The sequence below is a fragment of the Pygocentrus nattereri genome, chromosome 23, assembly GCF_015220715.1.
Source record: "Pygocentrus nattereri isolate fPygNat1 chromosome 23, fPygNat1.pri, whole genome shotgun sequence".
In the NCBI taxonomy this organism is placed as follows: domain Eukaryota; kingdom Metazoa; phylum Chordata; class Actinopteri; order Characiformes; family Serrasalmidae; genus Pygocentrus; species Pygocentrus nattereri.
Window position 1 is genome coordinate 20,905,016 of NC_051233.1, and position 16,821 is coordinate 20,921,836.

Here is a 16,821-nt window from a genome sequence, read left to right on the forward strand (position 1 = left end):
GGACATCCTATTCCAAAACCATGGGCATTAATAGAGCTTGCCCCCTCTTTGCTTCTGCAATAGCATCTGGTCATTTTGGAAGGCTTTCCACAAGATTGTGGAGTGTGAGCATTTTAGAGCATTTGTGAGTTCCGGCGCCTATATTGAATGGGAAGGCCTAGCTTGCAATCAATGTTTCAGTTCATCCCAAAAGTGTTCAGTGAAACTGAAGCACCTGAATTTCGAAATTAGGTGTGGTGGTCACATACTTTTGGCCATTTAGTGTATGTAAATAATCTCTGCTCTGACGGTTTGGTTCCAGAAGTCTTCTGATTGGCTCAGAAAACCCCAAGCCACTAGTTTTGGATTTCTGTCACCCAGAAACAGCAAAGTGTCCTTCGACATCTTTTGCTGTGGATCACCTGCAGTAACAACACATATCACTTCAGTGTGAATAGGCTGGCTAAACTGCTGTAGGCTGAATGGCAGTCATATATAGATGTGTTCATGGTTGATTATGTATGATGACTTTTGAACAGGCTGTTTTTGCAGAAGGGCTGTATGTACTGTGGAGTGAACAGTATGTTTTCATAGTACTTCGAACTCCTAGAAGAAATTAAAGTTCAGTTTTTACTTAAATGACCCCTCAAAGTCAGAATCCTTCTTAATTACTAAAGCCTTCTTTTTGTGGTAACATCAGTCATGGCAGCAGAAAAAAGAATTGTGTGCATTAGAATTGTGGTTCCTGGCCATAATAAGGAATGTACCAAAAAACAAATGTAATTAAAAGATTAGGCCAGAAGAGGATTTTTGTGAGGGCAATCTCGTGGCATGCATCCAGTGACCTGCTTGTACTCTTTATCTGTAGATATCTGAGGCTTCATTGAAATTGTTCTATTCTGAGTTGAAACTAAGGACACAGGACAAGGGGAAGCAAACATTAAATCCAAAACAAATTAAATCTGGCTAGGACACAGCGTTTGCTAACACAGAGTGTAAAGTGTGAGTGTGAGTGTGTGAGTGTGTATGTGTGTGTGTGTGTAACAATCATTGTCAAAAGATTTGTTAAAGGCAAAGACAAGATATTTAATGTTCAAACAGATACATTTTATTGTTTTTTGCAAATATTCACTCGTTTTGAATTTGATGCCTGCAACACGTTCCAAAGAAGTTGGGACAGGGGGATTTTTACCACTGTGTTACATCACCTTTCCTTTTAACAACACTCAATAAGCGTTTGGGAACTGAGGACACTAATTGTTGAAGCTGGAATTCTTTTCCATTCTTGCTTGATGAACAGCTTCATTTGCTCAACAGCCTGGGGTCTCCGTTGTCGTATTTTGCGCTTCATAATGCGCCACACATTTTCAATGGGAGACAGGTCTGGACTGCAGGCAGGCCCGTCTAGTACCCACACTCTTTTACTACCAAGCCACGCTGTTGTAACACGTGCAGAATGTGACTTGGCATTGTCTTGTTGAAATAAGCAGGACATCCCTGAAAAAGACGTTGCTTGGATGGCAGCATATGTTGCTCCAAAACCTGTATGTACCTTTCAGCATTAATGGTGCCTTCACAGATGTGCAAGTTACCCATGACATGGGCACTAACACACCCCCATACCATCAGAGATGCTGGCTTTTGAACTTTGCGCTGATAACAATCAAAACAGTCCTTTCCCTCTTTGGCCCGGAGGACACGACATCCATGATTTCCAGAAACAATTTGAAATGTGGACTCATCAGACCACAGGACACTTTTCCACTTTGCGTCAGTCCATCTCAGATGAGCTCGGGCCCAGAGAAGCCGGCAGCGTTTCTGGGTATTGTTGATATATGGCTTTCGCTTTGCATGGCAGAGTTTTAACTTGCACTTATAGATGGAGCAACAAACTGTGTTCACTGACAGTGGTTTTCTGAAGTGTTCCTGAGCCCATGTGGTAATATCTGTTACAGAATGATGTCGGTTTTTAATGCAGTGCCACCTGAGGGATCGAAGGTCACGGGCATTCAGTGTTGATTTTCTTACTTGCAGAGATTTCTCCAGATACTCTGAATCTTTTGATGATATTATGGACTGTAGATGATGAAATCCCTAAATTCCTTGCAATTGCACATTGAGAAACGTTGTTCTTAAACTGTTGGACTATTTGCCCATGGCGTTGTTCACAAAGTGGTGAAACTCGCCCCATCCTTGCTTGTGAATGACTGAGCCTTTCAGGGATGCTCCCTTTATACCCAATCATGACACTCACCTGTTTCCAATTAACCTGTTCACCTGTGGAATGTTCCAAACAGGTGTTTTTTGAGCATTCCTCAATTTTTCCAGTCTTTTGTTGCCCCTTTCCCAACCTTTTTGGAGCGTGTTGCAGGCATCAAATTCAAAATGAGTGAATATTTGCAAAAAACAATAAAGTTTATCCGTTTGAACATTAAATATCTTGTCTTTGTAGTGTATTCAATTGAATATAGGTTGAAAAGGATTTGCAAATCATCGTATTCTGTTTTTATTTATGTTTTACACAACGTCCCAACGTCATTGGAATTGGAGTTATATTGGTAATGACAAAAAAGAATAAGAGTTGTGCTCAAGTTTAAGTCAGTTAAAAGTTTAAATGTGTTCTCAACTCTGACTTTAAATGAGATCAGTAGAATAAACCATATATACACCCACAGTACTGGGCAAAATGTGTAGCCACATGAAAAATCTTTTAAAAGCTGTGTAAATGGACAATGAGAATTCATTTGCTCTGGAAATTCACTCATGTCTTTATACTGTTTCTCATTTAAATACAGGCTAAAATGAATCAAACCATTGTTTTCTTTTTGGCTTGTTTATTTTTCTTACTGTAACTTTTTTGGAATTAGGTTTGTATTTGTTTCCAATAGACGTTTTTCAACTTCAGGAGGTTTCCTGGTTTCTCTTTTTTTCTTTGAAGTCTTTTGTAATATTTGAAAGATTGTGCGCAGTTTATTATTGTTCTGTTATTATTTTTATTGCTTGGCCTGTTTTAAAACTCGGTAGTATGATCAGTAGTTACAGACCTAATATTCACACTTTCTGTCTGTTTTCCTTTGCTTTCTTTTTCAGTTTGTGTCCCTGTTTTACTTTCTGTGTCTCTTTTGTTTTATCCTTTTGCTCTTCCTCACTGTTTCTCTTGCTGCACCCCTCTTGACCCCTCTTTACTTCTCTCTCTTGTTCTCGTACACTCAACCCTTTTTCTCTGTCACTGTGAGTTAAGTCTGACAGGATTGTTGGAGTACATTGGGTGAATTTGGCTCACTCAAGAGGACAGTGTAGCTGGCTGGGGATGGCGATTTTTACACACACACACACACACACACACACACACACACACACACACACACACACACACACACACACAGAAAAGCCTTTGTAAAAGTCTGAGGCTTCCCAAACATGTCCAGTATGAGGGCAGATGCATTCTTTCTGGGTGGGCTGAGCAAGAGGGAGACTGTACATTGTTAATGATGAAAAACAAGGGAACTCTCTGGGTGGATTTCTTGTCTTTGCAGGCTAGTAACTGAAAGTAGTGATGGAAATAAATATGAAAAAGTTTGGATACCCCTAGTCAAATGATGTTTTGTTGTTTTTTTTTTGTTGATAATAAAAAGTTAACACATCATCTACAGGAAACTTAAATATGGCATTTTTCTCCAAAATTTTAATGCACATTTTCTGTTTATTTGTTGGGTTCAACATATTGAGAATAAAACATGTATGTAAGTATAAAATGTGCACTTTCGGGTTCTCACAGTCTGCCTTTCACTTTTAATATAGATGTTACCCAGCATTTCCCACTGATTTTGTTTTCAACTTCATTCTTCACTACTTTCACTAAAAATCATGAGTCTTTTAAAATCTGGTATGCTGGAGTCACCCACACAGCACAGAGCCATTTTCATGAGATAATGGAACAGAAATGTAAATTGATTCACAAAAGTACTTGTTAGTGCAGCGTGTTCTATGTAATGTGTTCTGTGTGCAGAAATTATTTTTAAAGAGGTGATAGCAACACTGCACAGCATGAGAACAGTGCAGTTCAAAAGCATTATTTAAAACATATTTAAATTGTTAAAGCTACATTTTGCACAGCTGATGAGTAAAGCATGTTATAATACGGGTGGTTCCTGTCCAAAAATCTTATTGGCTGAGCCACATTCAAAGCCGTTGTAAAATCCACAATAATACCCACACTTATGAGTGCATCATAACAACTGAACTCTGTATTACTGTGCCACAGCACAAAAAAACCCTTGTGCTGTAAATTGAATGATGTTTGGCTATCATGCTGCTCTCATGGACCACAGAGTATATTGATGAAGTAAGAACCTGTTTGTTTAAACTCAGCGGCGGGCAACTTCAGTTATTAACTAGAACTAAGCTGGTCAGCTAGCTCTCAGGCTAAACAACTCCATCCTTACAATCACACTTTGCAGGGAGCAGGGAGCCATTTAAGATTTAGCCCCAGCACGAGAAGAGGGCACCGCTGGGTTGGTGCGAAATAAGACTCGTGGTGGCCAAAAGTACTTATAAAGCGAAGGTTTTTGTATTGAACTGTGCTGTATTATCTTATGTTCATTGTTAAATGACAAAAAGCTTAAAGATTCATGAACTGACCGCTATATACAGAGATGGGAGAACGAACACTCTCCTCATTCAGCGGTCCGTGGTTGCTTGGTAACAATACCATATTCTAAAGGAACTACATTTACAATAGTTGTTTATGCTGATTAGCTAAAATTATTTTCTGAACAATTGTATGTTTTATCATATTTCATGTTGGCCACCGTTTTATAAAAGCAGTGAGCCACTTGATACCATATGTTACTTAGATTTTATCACAGGCAAGGGAGTTTTAGGCACTCCGCGAGGAACACCTTTCCCATGATAAAATCGCAGTAACCCACTGCCTCTCGTGACTTATTATTTATTATTATTATTTTACTATTTTATGTTGTTTTATTTTATTAATCTGTGATCTAATGACTCTGTACAGTCATGGTACAATGGTACATGGTAACCGGCACTAGTCTGTCAGTTTAGTTTCAGACAGAATTTAGTGATACTCTTGTCAGTTTCAGGCTTGAAGTATGATATGGTTTGGGTCAGTTTTAAATAGAATTTTGCTGTACTAGGATCAAAACATGAAGATGTGGTTTGAGTCAGTTTCGGGTAGAATTTTGTTGTATTCATGTCGGTTTTGGAATCAAAACATGTGGATTGTGTTTGGTCAGGTTTGGGCTCAAAACATGATGTCCAGGTCAGTTTCTGGCAGAATTTTGTGGTACTCAGTTTTGTGATGTTGTTCAGGTCAGTTTTAGATGGAATTATGTTGACTTAAAACATAACCTGGGTCAGGTTCAGACAGAATGTTGTTGGGCTCAGGGGTCCTTTTCAGACAGAGTTTTGTTGGGCTCAGCTTGGGCTCAGACTCAAAACAAGATGCTATGTGTCAGTTTGGGCTCGGTCAGAAAACGTTCGGGTTGTATTTCGGTTCGTACCAAAATTTCAGGCCCAATTAAAGCTCCACTCCACAGGTGGTGTTAAAGGTACTGAAAATAGGATGAGTGAAAAACAGCAGTGGACAAAGGAGAGCGAGCCGTGTTGCCAGCTAAAGCAGATTTAGCCCCTGAGACCTCCTGCACTTAATGCACACAAGCTTCCTGTCATTGGTAACCATAGTGATTGCTGCTTTACTGCTCTGGCTTCGATCCAGAAGGTGTTTTTGTGTGTTTGTGTGACTTTACTTCCTGTCTGGATCAGTATCCTTTCTATTCTCAACTGATGCACAGGGATATAGTCTTCAGTGAGCACAGATATTTTTGTGTTAGCTGTAGGATGTAAATGACATGATGAGGTATCAAGTGTATTCATGTTTTTTGTTGTTGTTTATGTTCAATTTGAGAAGCTTATTGATTGAGTTATTTTCTTGTGAATGTGTGCAGATTTAACCAATCAGACGAGCACAGAGGATTCTGCTCTGGTGGACAGCGTAAGTGTCTCTGTATGTCTGACTGAACATGTGTGTGAATGAGCTGATCTTATCTGTTAGGATTAAAATTGTACCAGGTGTGAAAAAAGGATTTAAAAGTCTTTGATTGGAGATTGATTGGCATTGTTCATGATTGTGATCTCCAGCTGCCTTCTTTAAACAGTCAGAAATGGAGGTAGATGGACAAATTTATAGGCATTGTGTGTGTGTATTTATATATTCATTATAGTGACACTATTAAAAACTAATTTCCTAATATTTAACCAATATATTTGTTAATAGTCTAATCCTTATGTAAAGCTTTACATGACTTTTCTTTTTTTTTAACTTTAAGTATTGGATTTTTTTCATTTGAATTGCCAACATAACTGGGAAATTACGTGATTATTTATTTATTTAATAGGGACAGTCCTAATATATTAAATTGTAGCTACATTTATACATGTAATTTACATATTTACAGCTGTGTATGTATGTTGTTATTTTTCCAGGTTTTTGAAGAACAACTCGTTCTTTCTCTGGATGAAGATGAAGAGACTCCTGCCACATGTAACTCAGGTATGTATTCTACCGCATTCGTCTTTACACATAATGGAAAATAAACCCATTAGGTGATCACTGCTCTTTACCATTCATTGGATTACTTTCATTACATTATAATCCATGTGAAGAAGTGCAAAGTCTTCTCCAGATGCCTCTAGTTTCTTTTTACTGGTCATCATTCATTACAGCATGATTTACTAGTTTTCCATTGGAAGTCAAGAGTTATTAATTTGGTCTGATATTTAAATCGAATTACTTAGTGTATTATTCTACTTACAAACATAAATGTAGCATTGATTGAAAGGTTAGAATGTGCACATTTAGTGGAATTTCTCAGCGATTTTGTTATTGCCATTGAACTATAACATGTAAAGTGTTTACTCAGGTAACTCTGCAATCAGAATGCATATTTGTTAAGAAGAAAATGCTTCAAATCTATTATGGCATTTTCTTTGACAGCACAGAACTAATTCTGTGACTAAGTCAGTAAAAAAAAGTGGGTCTTGAATATGTCATTTAATACTGATAATTAATGTTGTGCTATACTGACCAATATGGCACCGTCACTGACCTTATTAAATGGCTCAGATTTAAACCTGACCAGTCCACATTTGAGTCCTTTGTTACATCATGACCATAAGAAAATTGTTGCCGTATCATTTTTTTAAACCTCTAAATACAGTTCAGTTTGCAGATATTGCTGTATGACTGTCCCCACTATGATACTTTTACCTTCAACTGTATATTTGTTTTCTGCTAATATGAAACATGATTATGGGTATGACATCAGTACCCTATATGTTGGAATTGGTATTAGGGGAAATAAACATCTAGATCAGTGCATCCCTATTTATAATATTGGCCAGTGTTAATGTCTGACTAATTTCAGTATTACATTCATTCATAATGGACTAGTTTTATATTGTAATAAACACGTTTGTGTAAAATAAAGAGAATAGCTCATTTGTAACTCTTCCTAGTTATAACACAGAGTGCTACGCTGTCAATAACCAAATGCTAACCTTTATTACAGTAATGCAGGCAAAAAAGCAAAAAGCATGTAAGTGCACCCAAACCTAACTTTTAGCATGCATAGAAGCATATCAGCAGCCAAAGTCAAATGCAAATAAATTTAAATTGAAATTCACATGCATGCAAATTTAGTATACTGGTATAGACCAGCTGAAAAGGCTCAATCTGAAACATGGCTGCTAGTCTTATTTTAGCAGCTGAGGTGAAATAACTTCCCATCAAAACAAACATTAAGTGCAAGGCATTAATTTTTCTGTTTTAATGTGCCTTTAAAAAAAAAGAAGACTAAAGTAGATATTTCTGAGGAGATTGGGTAGGAAATAATCCACTTGCATAAGGAAGTTTTCAAAGCTGCAATAAAAAAGACGATTAAAAGTCATAGAGAAAATGGAGCTCCTGTAAGCTGTACAAGACCAGGTAGACCACCAAAACTATCGCATAAACTGTACCTAAAGCTTTTATCTTTGAGAGAGAGGAGGAAATTAGGCTCTTTTCTGTTCTATGCATCCTTCCACTGTGAGAGGAAAGCTCAGCTCTGTGGGTCTGACAGGATGTGTACCTTTTAAGAAGCTGTTAATGAGAAAAAAAAATCCATACAAATAAGAAAGTTTGCAATACTGGACATCTGAGACTGATGAGTCAAAATTTTTAGTTGGGGTTTCTTGGAATGTAAAAAGCAGAACATGTAACCAACTTCTAAAAAGTTCTGAAAGCAGGTTTCCTGAAAAGAATGAAAGCTGTTACAAAAGGGTAGGCCCATTAAGTACTGATTTTATTGATTTTTTATTTTCTATTTAGTTGTTGAGAGTTCTGTGTAACTGTATATCCACTTATGACACAACCCCAATTCCAATGAAGTTGGGACGTTGTGTAAAACATAAATAAAAACAGAATACGATGATTTGCAAATCCTTTTCTACCTATATTCAATTGAATACACTACAAAGACAATATATTTAATGTTCAAACGAATAAACTTTATTGTTTTTTGCAAATATTCACTCGTTTTGAATGTGATGCCTGCAACACGTTCCAAAAAAGTTGGGACAGCATTTTTACCACTGTGTTACATCACCTTTCCTTTTAACAACACTCAATAAGTGTTTGGGAACTGAGGACACTAATTGTTGAAGCTTTGTAGGTGGAATTCTTTCCCATTCTTGCTTGATTTACCATTTCAGTTGCTCAACAGTCCGGGGTCTCCGTTGTCATGTTTTACGCTTCATAATGCACCACACATTTTCAATGGGAGACAGGTCTGGACTGCAGGCAGGCCAGTCTAGTACCCGCACTCTTTTACTACGAAGCCACGCTGTTGTAACACGTGCAGAATGTGACTTGGCATTGTCTTGCTGAAATAAGCAGGGCGTCCCTGAAAAAGACGTTGCTTGGATGGCAGCATATGTTGCTCCAAAACCTTTCAGCATTAATGGTGCCTTCACAGATGTGCAAGTTCCCTGACAATGGTTCTCTGAAGTGTTCCTGAGCCCATGTGGTAATATCCATTACAGAATGATGTCGGTTTTTAATACAGTGCCGCCTAAGTGTTGGTTTTCTGCCTTGCCGCTTACTTGCAGAGATTGTAGAGAGAGTGTATCTTTAAATTGATCCTCATTTGACTCCTTCAACGACAGTGACTGTAGCACAGTGACAGCAGGAATCACATTCAAGGCTAATGCAGCTGAGGAGCTTTTTATACTTTATATAGACCATCGTGTATGGACAGTGCCTGTGATTCATATGAACACTGTATGAATGTGGTTGTTCCATGCTACATGAAACCCTACAGACAGCTCAAAAACTGTTCCATTCACAATATCAAGCTTTTCTGAAAACACTGAGCACACATGCTGAGAAACTGACACAAAACACAGGCAGTGATGTATATGGTAGGACAATATGGTATCTCTACAGCCTATTTTAAAAAGACATGTTTTATGAGCATATTAATGTTGCAATTATAGTGCTGTGAAAAACAAAAATTGCCCCTTCTCAATTACTTCTCTTTTTGCATATTTGTCACAGATGTGTTTCAGTTTATCAAACTACTTCTATTTGTGCATGTTTGTCACAGATGTGTTTCAATTTATCAAACTACTTTTAATATTAGATAAGGATAAGAAAACTAAAACTCTGTTTAGTTCTAAAAATTTATTTTTTATTTAGTTTTTTAATGATGACTTAATTTATAGGAAAAAAATCTGTTTAGGCCTATATGGTCCTTTGGGAGTTGCTTCCTCAAAATCAACCAGTTAGCCAAATTCATTTCACTGCTGGGTTCAATTTCACAAGCCACACCAAGCCATGATTACTGCCAGACCTGCTGAATCTGAACCTCACTTAAATAGAACCTGTCTGGGAATGTGAAGCAGACTAGAAGGTCTCAAAAAGCAGCACATGATGCCATGTTCTAGAGATTCAAATACAGATGCAAAACAAACTCATTAAAATCTACTGGTCTGGAAAGGCTCTGGGACTCCCAGCAAACCACAGTGGTGAATCATCCTAGGAATGGCCAGCCTACCAAAATTTCACCAAGAGCACATCAGTGACTCATCCAGGAGGTCACAAAAGACATAGACTTTTGGGATAGTAATCTATGGATGGATCAGTCAAAGGTGGATATTTTTGGAAGACATGGGTCCCATTACATCTGGTGTAAAGCTAACACAGCATTCCACCAACTGCCTGCACATCAGTTTGTGACCTAAAGCTCAAGAACAGTTGTGTTATGCAAACTTAAGGTTTTGGAGCATGTTAAGTCCTGACTTATTCCTTTGAGATGCTGTGGCAAGACCTTAAACGGCTCATGCTCGAAAACTCTCCAATGTCGCCACTTAAAATTAATCTTTAAACAAAGAAGAGAGCCAGAATTCCTCCACGGTGATGTAGAACACTCATCACAAGTTATCGCAAATGTGTGTTTGCAGTTGTTGTTGTCAAGGGTGGCACAAGCAGCTGTTAGGTTTAGGGGTGAATTACTTTTTCACACAGGTGATATAGGTTTTAAATAAATGTTTATCTTTAATAAATGGAATTGTCCATTGAAAGCTGCATTTTGTGTTTATTCATATTGTTTTTATTTTGTATTAAATTAGTTGGATGATCTGAAACATTAAAATGTGAATTTTATTAAATTCTTTTTCACAGCACTGTACACAGCAGTTTTGTTCATTCAAACAAAGTAAATGCAGCGCATACAGACTTTGTTTCAGTAAATATCAACCTTTTTACCTCCCTTTTGTTAGCCTACATTTCTCCATCAATATTGAAGTCATTGGGTGTGTTTATGTTTAATGTTTATGTTTATGTTTCTTTGTGGGTGGAATGTTTAAAGTGATTAGTGACTTTGTCTTCAACCTCAACACTGTCAATGACACATCTGTGAGAGAGCAGACCCTTGTTCGGTGCCAGCTTGAGTCTTTTGTTCATTAGCTGTGTTATCAGATGTTGGTATTGTTGCTTTTTTGTGGGGTTGAGTTTGCGCAAATGAGCACAGTATATTGTATCGTTACAATAGCCGATACCAGTACCTGTATTGTATCCCATCTGTAAAGTGTCACAGAATATGCTGAGTTAAATATTTAAATGCATTGAGCCATCTTTTTAACTAATTCATCTTGTATTCACTCTGCTTCATATATGGATTGTAGAGCGAAATCTTGCAATAGAAACAAGTTGAAATTTTGGTTCTCATATCAGTAAAAGACCAGTCACACTAGCTTATGTTAGTGAAATTTCATAAGTCAAGTTATGTTCATTTCAAAAGATTTGCTATGATGAGCGATTTTATATTGCTGACTTTTTGTGCAAAATTTTGTGTCAGGTGAAATTTGACACACGAATATATACCCTCGACCAGTAGTGCTACTGATTTGACTGTGCTAGCCATGCGTAAAGCACCAAAATGTAAGCAACACAAGTTTCCAATGTCTAAGCATTTAACGTCCCACCCTCAAGCTGTAAAAACACATAGAAGACAAACTGTGTTACAAGATAGATTTACCATCTAACACAGTGTCCCAACCAGTCGGTTGGGACACTGTGTTAGATGGTAAATCTATCTTTGTGATTTTACTGTTAATAATAAGCAAGTTAGCTAGCTTGCTAACTGCTGCTTAGCTGCTGGGCTAAGCAAAGCTAAAAACACCACTACGGCCAACCTCTCCAGTTATGTACGCATTTTTTAGAAGTGTACAGGATTATGCCATTCCACAGTTGTTTTTACTTTTTATGTTTAACAAGTTTAGCAAGCTAGCTTTCTAAGTGCACCAAAACTGACAATGTTTTCCCTGCCAATCTTCAAGTTCAAGCTTGGTCATGCACACTTCTCAAGGCAGCGTGATCTGCACGTGTAGTGTGACTGCAATTTAGTGTGTTAATTTACAGTTGTGGTTATTGGCACACAAATTCCACATCAGTGCATCTGTAATGGATAATTCATAGAAGTTACTGAATAAAAAGCCTTTAGTTTAAGGGGTTAAACATGTGGGTGGGCTTCTTCCTTGCATGAACTCTGCAGGAGCACAGACAGTGAGTTTACTTAACCACAAGCATAAGGGCGCACACACATGGACTCAACCCCAGTCTCACACACAGGGCACAGAAGAGAGTGGAAGGATGCTGAGTTGGAGAGGGTTAGTTGCTGTGGCAATGTAGAATGCTAATTTCCCTCAAGTTGTCAGGGGTGACGGCTGTAAGAATAGAAGTTCTGTTGTTAAAAGAAAAAAAAAGACTGCTGGAGTGTTGTTACTGAGAACAGAGGCTGTAATTTTGCCAGTTTTCCATACACACACACACACACACACACACACAAACGCACCACATATTAACCACAGACGCCAACTTTTTATTATTATAACTCCCCCACTTATTCATTCATTTACTCATGCTCATAGGCACATGCATTCCATAGACTTCTGTATTACTGTAGACATAGACTGCTATGGCTACAACTAAACCCAGCCTTACTTTGACCTCAGTATAGCACTTTGTGTTTTTCCCTAAAAACTGATTTATAAAATAACTACATTTTTGGATCTACTCTTAAATACTCAGTAAACATGATCAAATCATAATGCATCACATTTTTAACAAACAAGATACATAAAGAATCATGTTACTTGGCAACCAAAGCTTCCTGCTAACAAACTATGTTGTTTGCTGTAAGAAGTGTTAGGTTTCTTGGCAACCACATCTTAATCTTATTAACAATTTGCATTGTTGGGTTGAAGGATGTTGCATGGCACCCATAGCCTACTATTAAAGTTAGTTATGGTTACCAAGTAACATAATGATTCTTCTACCAAACAATGTAATTTGTTTATAAACTACATTGTTTAGTGGAACAATTGTCATGTTGCTTGATAACCATAATCTACTGTTAACGAACTATGATTTTCTGGGGCCATGGTGGTGTGTTCATACCTTTTTTGTTTGACAAATGAATTATGTTACTTGGCAACCTAGTCTACTGTTAATAAACTACATTGTTTGGTGAAAGCATCGGTATGTTGCTTGCCAACCATAGCGCTAACAGCCTGTATTGTTCAGTGGACAAATCATGACATTACCTGGCAACTGTAGGCTTGTTAACAGCCTTCATTGTTTAATAAAAGAATAGTTATGTTACTTGACAATCATAGGATATGGATAACAAACTACATTGGTTGGCAGAAAAAAGTGTTTGTTGCAGTTAGTATTATTAATAAATTCAGTTACCTATAAAATGGTGACATTACATTTTACAGTTTTGTGCTGTGACTAACTTAACTGTGATAAAATCACACTAACACATGGCCTCTGGCTTATTGCTTTATTTAATACTATGATAAGACATTAAGTACATGTCCTAGGGACCAGCAAATTGCTCCTATAGTGCCAAATTTTCCTATTGTGGGGCCATTATCTTTATAAAGATAGTAATACCAGCACTCTCTCTCACACACACACACACACACAAGGAGTGAGGGAGGGAGAGCGAGCTAGAAGACAGTTTGGAAGGAGATGGCTGAGGGAGGAGATAGTTGAGGCTGGAGGCCAGTATGTGAAAGCGATTAAAACAGTCGCGAATTCAGCCAAGCAGCAAACGTGGACTGAAGGCGAGCTCCACTGGACGTTTTCTGTGTTAAATGTGTATCTTTTTAGATTCTCTCTATATAAGTACTAAAAGTTTACGACTACATTTCACTGAAGCTCCCCACTTTGCTTAGCGGAAGAAGAGGACACGTACCAAAGAGAAGATGGAATAAAGACCCCAGAGCGACAGAAGCATAAGAAAGAGGGCTGGAAATGAAGTTGTAAACTTGGGACTCAGCCGGGGAGCCTGGAACCTTTCTCTTTTTTTGTCTGGCTCCGGGAGAAAATTGGTCTCGTGGAAGATTTTGCCAGCACACACGGCCAGACACTCTTAGCACAATTGCTAGCATTTCAGACACTCAGGGTCTGTCTTTTCTCAAGAGAGGTTTTCAGTCTGGTGGGCTGAGGCAGCGCTGGCCTGCTAAATTGGTTTGGATTGCTGTTGTATTACATAAACTGCCATTCAGAAGTTTGGAATCACTTGTCATGCTGATCTGTTTGGTTTAATAGATATAGTTCTTGTTTAATTATACATGATACATCATATGTTATTATAAAGTAGATTTTAATATTATTTTCAGATTTTCATTGTTATTCAGTGTTTCTTGTGTGAGAAAAAGAATGTTATTCAATCTATTTATAGTCATTACTTGTCATGTTATCTACCTCAATTTGATCACCATTTTTCAAATATGAGAGTCTTTCTGGGTGAACATTCTCAGTGTTGTATGACTTTCTCAGTTGTTAATAATCTGTTACTCTGTCCATGATTCTGGACATCTTATTGGAGTCAAATTAGAATCATTGTATACCTGTATCTGCAATAACATTGTTCATGTTGTTGAGAACAGTGATTCTAAACATTTGAATGATGATTCCAAACTTTTGAACGGTCACGTTTAACCACATTTAACCGCTGGGTGGTCAGCTCAAACAAGCGTCCACTACATAGACGGGATGTCCAGGTTCAGAGCCTGGGTAAACTCATGCATATGAATGGTGGAGCGTGTGGCTTTCCAGAAAATACAGGAAGTCCACCACATGCAGAGAAGAATTTAGACAAACACACGCCTGTAATCTACTTTCAGCATGGTCGACCCTGGCGAATGGAGACTGGGTCTGCTTGAGTTATCAGCTTGTTGATTTTGAGCCATCAGGAGGCCTCGTATAGGGCTGAGTTTGTGGAGAGCATACCGACACACACAAACGTTGAGGCATATTAAGTTACTGTATAATCACTAGGGCTGTCACAATTGATTATATTTTAAATCAGGCAATCAAATGATTATTTCAGCAGTTAATGGAGTCATTGAGTTTTTTTTTTTATAAAGACTAGACAAAAATGGACTTAATGCCAGTAACAAACATATAGAGTATTTTAAGTATTATAAAATATTAGGAATGCTATTAGAACAACTTCATTAAAAACAAACTTAAGGGGTTAAGTTTGTTAAGTTTTAATAAAACTTAAAGGGTTTAAAATCTAAAGGTTCAGTTGTAAAATTTCAAATATGCTTTTTCGTTCAAATTAATTATTACTGATTTATTTAGAGAGTACATATTAGACTCCAGAGGAGTTGTGTGATGTGCACGTTGGCAACACAGGGAGAAATCATGTAATCAGTTTCAGCTTGTAGAACCAGGGCTAACGTGTTTTCATTCACTGTAAAAAAAAAAAAAAAAGATGCACAAAGCTACCTTCATTATTGTTTTTCTCAGTGAGCGCACTGAGAACAGAATGCAGATCAGTAAGCACCTATTATTGAGCTATTTATTCAGAGTAATGATAAAGCGAGATTAAAACGACTTCTATTTCTATTTGTTTTCTTTGTTTAAAAATTCTAATTTGTCACACAAACTGCATACAAATCTCTGAATTTTTTACTTTTTAATTTGATCATGTACTTTACATATTAAAATGAACACAACAGAATTCCAAAATGATTATTAACAGAAAAGAGTCAATACATCAGCAGAAATAGACACTTTTTGGCATCAACCATGAAGGGTTGATTGATTTTTTATCTGTTTTATTGAGTAATTGTGACACTTCTGTAATCAAAGACTTTTCAGGATTCTCCAACTTTACTTATGCAAAGATTAATGAGCTGGAATTTGACTCTACTTTCGGTCTCCATGGAGATTTTTGTGGACGTGTTATTTTAACGGTCCAGTTTGGATCACTTTAGTAGTTATAGTGGTCTGAATGAATAGGATAGTGATCTGAATGGGTCAGGTCATCTATGGCTCTGGACTATTTCAGTGTTGTGTCTTTTTAGGTAATTTTGAATAACTTCTGAAAGTGAATTTCATTCTTCTCCCTAAAGGGGATGATGTTTCTTACCACTGCTGTGTATTTAATAGAGCAGAATGTGACCTGTGTTGACCTGTGTTGTGTTGTGTTATTTGCATATAAGATATGTGTTAGGTATGTGCGTTGGTATGCGAGTCCTCTTGCCCCCCTGCATGTCCAGGGACCCTCCTGGGGCTTCATTAGCATTGGCCAGTTAATGATTCCTAAACCTTGGCTGACCTTCCTGGATTCTTCCAGACACCTTGTGTAAAAAAACTCCTTTTTCTCTGCTGTGCCAGGAGAAGGGGATTTGAAGTCTTAACTTTCCCCAGTATAAAAAAAGAGGGAGTACGGTGTGTCGAAATAATCTACCTTCAAACACACTCACAGTCATCAGTGACTACCTCTTCCCATCACCTCAGTCTTGTGCTATCTCAGGAGTCATTTTCAGGAGTGGGTCAATTATTCATTTTTTTGTCCGTTTTTTTTCCATTTTTGTGGCATTGAGATTACTTTTTACCAGTTTTCCTAAAAGAAGGATTGCTTTTACCTGTTCTTTTTGAACGAGAAGTTTCATAAAACAAACACAAACAAAAGAAAAGAACATGGACTCAGACTCAGATTCTCCTTTTAATTACTCCTGGCCCTCCTTTCCCAGAATGAGGATTCGGAAACGGACGCCAAAACCAGGTAATGAGGGAGGGGAAAGTAAGAAGAGTGAGAGGGAGGATGAGACTAAGTGAAAATAAAGGGCTTGTTGGAGGAGCATATATGCATAGTTTTCAATATTAATTGAAGGATATTAACAGTCGATAATACCAGTTGGTGAAGGGGGGGGGGGTAGAATGGTCTTTTTTTAGGCCAGGTTAGTGGGTAAATT

At 37.6% G+C, this 16,821-nt stretch overlaps 1 protein-coding gene across 6 annotated transcripts in view; it reads left to right on the forward strand.

Moving 5' to 3' along the window:
• Positions 1-16,821, forward strand: part of arhgef28a (Rho guanine nucleotide exchange factor (GEF) 28a) — a 123,971-nt gene that overhangs the window by 44,385 nt on the left and 62,765 nt on the right. For 5 of the 6 annotated variants that reach the window (XM_017698641.2, XM_017698650.2, XM_017698668.2 and 2 more), the window contains exons 8-9: positions 5,949-5,995; positions 6,487-6,553. In XM_017698641.2, coding sequence (XP_017554130.1) covers positions 5,949-5,995; positions 6,487-6,553 — 114 coding nt within the window. Of the gene's footprint in view, positions 1-5,948; positions 5,996-6,486; positions 6,554-15,086; positions 16,632-16,821 lie in introns of those variants that run through there. The other variant, XM_017698686.2, reaches the window with a different exon arrangement.